A 9,192-nucleotide genomic window follows, 5' to 3' on the forward strand; every position below is an offset into this window, starting at 1 on the left:
CATTCATATAGTTATGTAAAAAAACTAATGGACAAATATTGACTTATAGGGAATCGAGTAAAATGAACCCAACAGATATTCTTATTTAAAGTCAATAATTATGTACACATTGTCTTCATACACTAATCAACCAGATTTTCTGCTGCAATCATGAGCTGTGATTTATCATAGCTAGACAATACATTGTCGATTTGGAATTTTATTTGTAATCTAAGATAATTGACATAAACACAAGCCTGTACATGTTAAGTATTATCACATACATTAACCTACTTACTGTAGTAGAGCTCCCTAAGGGTCCCGTGGAGTGGTAGAAATAATTTTATTTATATTTTTGGAGAGATGAACATCATCCTTATATCCTTAATGCATTAGCAATTTGCATGTTCTGTGCTTCTCATAAAGGAATGATCTTGAAGAGTTTATTCAGAGCCTCTTTCACATCCTTATTCCTCAGGCTGTAGATGAAGGGATTCAACATGGGGAAAACTACTGTGTAAAATGTTGAAACAACTTTGTCTGAATCTAAAGAGTAGCTGGACCGGGGACCGGAGTAGATGTAGAGAATGGAGCCATAGTACAAGGTCACAGAGATGAGGTGGGAGGAACAGGTGGAGAAGGCCTTCAGGCGACCCTGGGTGGAGCGGATCCTCAAGATAGTGGCAATGATGAAGAGATAGGAGGCCAGGATTAGAGCAATTGGTATCATTACATTGGAGGTCAGGAGGAAGTACATCAGGGCCTGGTATCCTTCCTTACCACCACAAGCCAGATTCACCAAGGGAAGCAAGTCACAAAAAAAGTCATCAATGACATTGTCATTACAGAAGTCAAAGGTAAAAGTTTTCTTGGTGATGATGGAAGAATTAATAAAGCCACCCATGTAAGAGGCTGCTACAAAAAATGCACATAGTTTTATAGACATGGCCTGAGAATAAATCAGTGGCTTTGAGATCGCCACATAGCGATCATAAGCCATAGCAGCCAGCAGGTAACACTCACTGTAGTCCAGTCCAGCAGAGAAGAAGAACTGAGCCACACAGCTAGCAAAGGACATGCTCTTATTTTCAGAGATACATATCATTAAGATCTTTGGAGTATAGACAGTAGACAACCAGAGATCCAGAAAAGACAGATTTCCAATGAAGAAATACATGGGTGTGTGGAGCCTGGGGTCATTGCAGATCAACACAATAAGAGTGCTGTTTCCTAACACCGTCAATGTGTACATAATGAGAAACATCACAAACAGGACCAATTGTGTGGTAGGGTCAGAGGTGAATCCCAAGAGGATGAACTCAGACACTGTGTGGTTGCCTCTCTCCATGGTTGTAAAGACTCTCTCCTTAGAACATAAAACAGAGACTTTTTTTCCTAATGACTGTGCTGAAACAAAAAAGGCAAATGAGTAAATCATACTATTTCGCCTGGTAATCATACAAGTCTCATACATACAAGTCTCTTATGCAACACTCCAAAGATTCATTTAGAAATATTTTTTATTTAATAAGCAAATAAAACTTTTGGCAAATACTTTTATCTTTATCATCATCTTAATAACTAGAGATGTTCTTTATATTCATCTCTTGTATTCATATTATTAAATATTAATCCTAATAACCAGACTTTATTTCTGAGTAAAATACACAAAGATATGTGATGATGCTCCAAGGAGGCTATTGAGAGAGAGAGAGAGAGAGAGAGAGAGAGAGAGAGAGAGAGAGAGAGAGAGATAACTGACATGATCTTTGTAGTATTTGGCCTATCTGTTGATTCTGTCTTCTGGATAACAAAATGTTTGCCTATTCACCAAGTTCTCATAGCTTTCTGTGTTACTTTTCTATTCCTTTACTGCATCTTCTCATTATCACCATTCCTGATTTTGAACCAGAAATGCTTCATGAATTGATTTTTGTGCCTCTTCATCATCACAACCCTGTCAGATGTTGGTGAATATATCCTGATGAATTTAAATGCTTAACACGTGTGAAAAAATTTTAAAGATAAATTTCATGGCTGTTTTTCTGCCATATATTTTAGGTACTTGGGTTCAAATGACTACTTAATGTGAATAATAAGAAGACCTCTGAAATCTGAAAAAAAATCCATCTCCGCATTGTTCTTAATATCTATTCCACTTCACTCTACACTTTTGACAAAGGCATTATTCTACACTGTAGAAGCTCATTTAGTCACATTTGCTACTGCACTCTAACTTCATGTTGTCTCTAATTATTTACCAAAATGGGCTCAGGACCTACATAGTTTTCCACTGGTCCAACATTTGATTCTTATATGCAGACAGTTTTTTTTAAGTTTCTCTATCATTGTGGAAGTTTTCTCAGTTTCTCCTACCTCTCTTCACCCCAATTGAGTCAGCATGGCCTCCAGCGTGGTCATGTGTAAATATCAGTTTAATACGGTATTCTTTTGTTCCAAGCATAAGTTATTTTTTAACCTATTCTTAGAAATTACCATGATCCTTCCAAAGGCCCTGTGTTTATATCTGGCCCTGGCTATCTCTCTGCTCAGAACTGCTATAGTTTTGCCATTCTTACCTTACCCTCTGTCTGTTCTTGAATAACACATGCTCAGTGCATTCCTAGTTGTTCTTGCCTGTTGTTGGAATGCCTGTCCTCCTTGTATCTCTACAGGCCTAAAATTCATAGTCTCATATTTTAATATACTCTTAAATGACTATAAATATGTGTTCTCCAAGCAAAGCACTGCAATCTCCTTTACCTCCCTGACTTTTCTCCTATCTCTTTGTAATCTAGTATCATCTGACTACTACCAATTATCTAATAACACATATCCAATTAATTTAACTTTCCCCCTCTTAACTATAAAATGTAGTGTGTGTATTATATTGACTTTTACTTTTGCTATGACATTCTGAATCATTTATTGTAAAACAGAGAGATCATGCAGAGTAAAAAGTTTTAGCAAAAGGTATAAATATACAAAGATTTTCTGTTAAAAATATCTAGAAGCTCCTGGATTCAACCTGAAACGTATCTTCTGATTCTTGTTTCTTTCTGATTCTCATTCTCATTTATATTGATAGGTATTCATAGTTGTTATTTATAAAAATCACAGTCAGTCATTTAGAACAACTTTCCCTGAGTCCTGCACAGTTATTATTTCACATATAGGATTTCATTTATTCTTCAGAGACCTCATATTTTATGTATTTAAATATTAATGGCAATATTTTCAAAAATCATCAAATTGATGTTTACTAAGTAGCTAACAACAATTCAACAGCTTTTTAAAAAAGGAAATCTACTACTTAGAAAGTCACCCTTTTTTATCACATTATCAGTGTATCAGTTGCTGGTTGGATTTGTGACTCTTTTAGATTTGAATATATTAATCTAGAGGCCAGAGGATAACCCTAAGAGCTAATAGATGACACAGGTGTTTAAGAGCTTCTAAAACCTGGTCAAATTATCTAATGGTAGAATTATATGTATTTCATGTAAAAAAAAAATAACTAATGATCCTAGACAGATTCTATTACATCCAGGTAGGATAGAGTACTTACCTGAAACTCTTACATTCAAAACCAACAGCAGATGACATGGTAGATCCAGGCAACTTATGCCTGCTCAGACTCCCCTGAGTATATGATCTCTCCCACCTCAGGGGTACATAGCTTTAAAAGTATTTGAAAGGCAATTAAGCAAGAGTCTGTTTATTTACTTGTTCAATGAAAAATATGAAAATGACTAAAATGCTTTAATTTTGTAGGGAACCAGTCTTTACAAAAATCACTATTTTCAAACACTCTTAGAAATATGTACTGCAATTAATATTATAGTTAAGCAATCCTATATGGAAGTAATTGCCTTACACAAATTAAAGAACAAAGCACAATTATGTTCTGTATCCAATGTGTTTTAAATTTAAAATATGTTTTTGTTCTGATAAAATGATGACACATTGCAGGAAGGTAATAGTTTTTACTTCAATAATTTCAAGCAATTCATTAACTTTTGAGAAAGTGTCATATAGCTTATGTTCTTTCTTCTTGAGTTCATCCTGTAACTAAGGATGATGGTGAAATTCTATTATTTTTTCTTTGTCACTCATCTACTGAAAATACACCTGTTGTTCTGTTTAATGTTATGTTGGAGATGGAACCCAAGATTTCGTGAATACAAAATTAACATTCTTCTTACTGAGCTACATTCTGGCTTCAAGGAGAGTCTATAAAACTTTGGCCATATTCGTTTAGTGATGAAGCTTACTTGTTCTGACTTTCTGCATAGATATATTTTGCAACAGTTATACCTATTACTTACCTATAATTACTTGAGTTTAAAATCATAAGAAAGGTGCCTTATTAGGAGATATGAGAATTATGGCTAATATTGTTTTTCCTTTATAGCAACATGACCTACTGAGAACAATTTATCAATTTTGATACTTTTATAAGTTTCTACTAATCATTTTGTGATATTGGATACTTTGCTAACTACTTATTAATATAATCTTAGTGATCCATAAATGATCTTGTGGTATAAATATGATTTATTTTACAGATTAGTCCTTTGAAACATAACAATGTGATGCAGGCTGCTGGAGAATAAAAGATATCTAAGAACTTACCCATCACCGGCTACTTCATGTCACAATACAAATCCATCTGGCAAGTTATCCAAATTAGTTTAATAGTGGCATGTTTAAGTAATTGTTCACATACTTATTAGATGTGAGACATTCTCCATAAGAGTGGTTTCATGCTGGTATCGTAGCCGGGGGTAACCTGTTATAATGCTTTCCTAAATAATCATGTTGTTAGATTCCCTTATTAGTATGTATGCTTGTATCTGTAGGTTTGCACTACTCTTAACCTTACTTAGAGAAGTTTCTTTTCACAATGTACATAAGTTAATGCAGAGATGCACCACCAATCAAGTTCTAAGAATAAGAATTATGCATCCAGACACAACAAATAAACCTTACAGAAGAGTTGTTCCATAGAATATTAGATAAGAAGGATAAGGAGAAGAGCTGTGAATCATTGTCTTCTAGTCATGGCATGGCTGACACACATCAACTCACAGAAACTATGATTGCCTTCACAAGACTTGCAGAAGATAAAAGCAATGAAAATTTCAACATGGATGGGGAGGGGATTCTGTGACTCATCTCCTAGCTGAGAAGCTATTGGCAGCTGGTAGCTTCTGAGAGAAAGTTATTTTTCTTTCAGGGTTCACCTTATTGTAAGTAGACTGTACACCAGTGGATGCCTACATAATCATTTGCACATGGTCAGCACTCATTGGAGCCAGGGAGTGGTTCCTGCTGCTGCTGTTGCTTCTAATCAATAATCAATAATAATAATGATAATGATAATGATGTTGATGATAATAATAATATGAAGTAATATGGATTGGAGAATTTTGGCAGGAGATGGAGGAAGGCTATGGGTGGATACAATATACATATTGTATATTGAATGAACTTTTCATAGAACAAATAAAAATATTTTAAAATGATCAAAATCATAAGATATTTTTCAATGCAACCTTATTAATAATGAATAGAATAACTTTGTTCATGCTTTTCAGGCAAATTATTTGCTGCTAAAATTGTAATTCAATACAGAAACTGAAGAAACTGTCATATTATTTTAATAACTTTTAATGTGAAGAGAATAAAGTATAATGAAGAACATACTTGCTTTATACTAATGTCATGAAGTAGTACAGTTCTAGATAAAACAGAATGCATGATTGGTACCAGATGTTGATATACTTTAGGATTAGTGAACAAGGGCAAATACTTCAGGAGGTATGCAGCAAGGTAACCATGTGTTGCTACTGGGAGTCCTCACTACAAGTGTCTTTATAGTGAACTTTACTCGGTTTCTAAGATGAATTTGCAATGTCTTCTTAATATTCTAAGTTTTAAAAAATCTGCAGGTGAAACCATTCTGAAAAATGATTAAGAGTTAGGTTCTATTGCCATATTATTGAGTTTATTATTTCTGGATTCTTGGATTTATATAAACAACTTCTCAGGTCTCTCACTTGAGAAAGAATAAAGACAGCTACTCTTGCCTCATAGGACCATTATGTCCAGATGAAATTTACAAAGTGCTTTTCCCTAGGAATCTTACTAGGGTTTCAGTGCAAGGTATCCAAGATGGTCATTATATTAATATATTCAATTATTGTTAATGAAAAATACTTTTCTAAGCTATGTACATATATTTTAATTTAGCAATTATTTTGTTAGATTAAAATTGTAATTGTGTAGATAAACTAAGGTCAGTATCTTTCTATACATAAATAATATTGGATCAAATCCATCAGCTATTGATATATACATCCACTTCTATTATTCTACTTCCCCAACTTTCATATCAACATAGGTATATGGATCTCTCATGTATATCTATGAGAGAGCATGTAAGGTACTTGCCTTTCTGATTCTGTTTTGTTTTACCCGGTAAAATACCATCTTTTATCTTGTCTGTACATTTTGATGAAAATGTGGGGTTTCGTTATTTTAAATAATTACAATAATTATCTTTTATTATTTTATTATATTATTTTAAATAATAATTATTATTGTTATTATTAAATAATATTCTATTGAGTTTACATAGCATATTTTATTCATTCAATCATGTAATTTGCTTTGGTTAAGTCTATCTCTAATTTCTTCCCTATTCCTTCAGAACTATTTTTCCCCAGTTTTCTGTATTTTATTTTATTAATTACTTTATTTATTTACATTCCAAATGTTGCCACCCTACTTGGTACCCCCTACATTGTTCTTCAACTCCTCCCCTGCCCTTTGCTTCTAAGAGGGTGCTCTTCCACTCACCCACCCACTCTTATCTCACCCCACTAACATCCCAGCTCCATGGGGCATCAAGATTCTATAGGTTTAAATGTATCCTATCCCACTGAGACCATACAAGGCAGTCCTCTGCTACATCTGTGGCAGGAGCCATGGAGTAGCCCATTTATGCTCTTTGGTTAGTGGCTTAGCTTCTGGGAGCTCTGAGGGGTCTGGGTTAGTTGATACTGTTGTTCTTCCTATGGGGTTGCAATCCCCTTTAGCTTCTTCAGTCCTTCCCCAAACTCTTCCCTAGGGGCCACTGAGCTCAGTTCAATGGTTGGCTATAAGTATCTGCATCTGTTTCAGTCAGTTGCTGGTAGAGCCTCTCAGTAAACAGTCATGCTAGACTCTTGTCTGCAAGCACAACATGGCATCAGTAATAGTGTCAGGATTTGATATCTGTGCATGGGATGGATCCCATGTTGGGATGGTCTCTGGATGGCCTTTCCTTCAGTCTCTGCTCCATTTTTTTCCATGTGTTTCCTGTGTGCCTAGTTATAGGAGATCTCCTGGTAGAGAGGCAGGCTGTGGGGTCAACTTTGTTGTAGCTAGTAATATCCACTGCATGTTTGTATATGTTTATATGTTTATATTTGTAGAATAGAGCTTGAAGTCTCTAAATATAAAGAAATGATGGGGAGAGGATAACGCCCTCTGATGGCTAATTTTGCTTGTCAACATCAGTACATTTGAAAGTAGATAAAACTCAAGCAGCTGGCCACACCTATGAACAAGTTTTCTTGGCTGGATTATTTGATATCAGAAGAACGACCCTACATCTGGACTACAACATCTGGTGACATCACTCATAGGACATGGGAGAGGACACTTTTGCTTTCTATCTGCTTGGTCTCACTCTCACTGGGAAGCTCATTTCTGACCCATTCCTTCACAGGTGTTCAAACATATTCCTTTAGGATTCCAATGTCAACAGAAAACTGGCTCCTCTCTAGGATTGTTGGATAATCCAGTATAATGGACTGAACAACTACTGAACCTTGGCTTTTCTTCCAGAAGACAAGAATTACTGCTGAACTACTCGAAACACACCCTATAAACCACTCAAATAAATCTATTATTTTTGTTCCTTAGAGAATCTTGTCTAATACACATTGTGGTGCCAGGAGTATTTTTAGGGAAACAGAATAGTAAGGATACATTTCTTAAATAAGGAGTAGGCTTGGCAATCTTCCAACATCCACAATTATGTTGGGCTCCCTTGGTAGTATTGAGAATGCTGAAGGTACATGGACAGAAATACTTAATGTGCTTGCTTCATAAAGTAAAGCATTTAGGAACTTGTATATAAGACTCTTGGTAATTTGTAGAAAAAATAAGTAAAATAGTGATGCATGCTGGTTGCTTCTAGCATGTCTGACAAAGGAAAGGAATGAGTTTTTGATAAATTTAACCAACTTCTACAATAATAGGATACAGTGTCAAAAGAAAAGAATAAGTTGTGGTATAATTGACTGACCTTTATGAGGGTGCTCCTCTACCCACTCATCAACTCCTGCATTTGTTAAATTGGTTAAAGTTTCTATGCCTTAAATTCTTCAATTACAAAATGGGAATAGTAATAATCTGGTGGGGTTTCTATGAATGCTAAGTCTATAGAGGTGATGCCTGAGCTAGTTTTTGGAACAGGACATTTGCTGTCAGGCTTAGAAGTTATTATTACCCTTACTGTCTCTGTTACTACTGTGATCATTTCATAGTGTTGTAGGTTCTTCTAGCATACCTTTGTGTTCAAGGTTCTACTTGCATCTGAGTTACTAAATCATAGCCTTGTATCAAGAAGACTTTGGCTGTAGTCTCAATGGTGAGTCTGATTCTGTGTAGCATTGGTCACACTAATTAGCCTTTTAACTAAGCCACAGTATAAAGCAGGTCACTCTTGCACTGGTGGGAATACCTTGCATGCCATTCACTATTTTAGCTCCTTGGATTCCTGCTGGGGGTTCAGCTTCTACAAGAGTCAGGGTCATCCTGGGGACTCATCCTATAATCAGTCACCAAACCACAAAACTACTATTGATGACAAGAAGTGCATACCAAAAAGAGCCTGTTATAGGTGTCTTTTGAAGGGGTCCTGCCAGAGCCTTACAGATACAGAGGCAAATACTAGCAGCCAACCATTGGATTGAGTACAGGGTTCATGATGGAGGAGTTGGAGGGCAGACAGGAGGAGGTGGGGTTGCACCCCCATGGGAAAAACAAAAATGATGTCTAACCAGACACTCCAGGGCTCCCAGGGACTAAGTCATCAATCAAGGGGTACACATGGTTCTAGCCAAAGAGTGCCAGAGGAATGCCTTTTTGGGCATCAGT

At 35.7% G+C, this 9,192-nt stretch overlaps 1 protein-coding gene across 1 annotated transcript; it reads right to left on the reverse strand.

Annotated features, from left to right (window-relative positions):
* Positions 1-397: 397 nt before the first annotated feature.
* Positions 398-1,327, reverse strand: LOC127684243 (olfactory receptor 1013-like). Its single transcript, XM_052181200.1, has one exon. It carries the CDS (start codon positions 1,325-1,327, stop codon positions 398-400), a length of 930 nt encoding a protein of 309 aa, XP_052037160.1.
* Positions 1,328-9,192: the final 7,865 nt, after the last annotated feature.

Source organism: Apodemus sylvaticus, chromosome 5, assembly GCF_947179515.1.
Source record: "Apodemus sylvaticus chromosome 5, mApoSyl1.1, whole genome shotgun sequence".
Taxonomy (NCBI): Eukaryota; Metazoa; Chordata; class Mammalia; order Rodentia; family Muridae; genus Apodemus; species Apodemus sylvaticus.

Excerpts from the sequence above, each read along its gene's own strand:
- LOC127684243 (XM_052181200.1), bottom strand. The coding sequence starts at position 1,327 with ATGGAGAGAGGCAACCACACAGTGTCTGAGTTCATCCTCTTGGGATTC.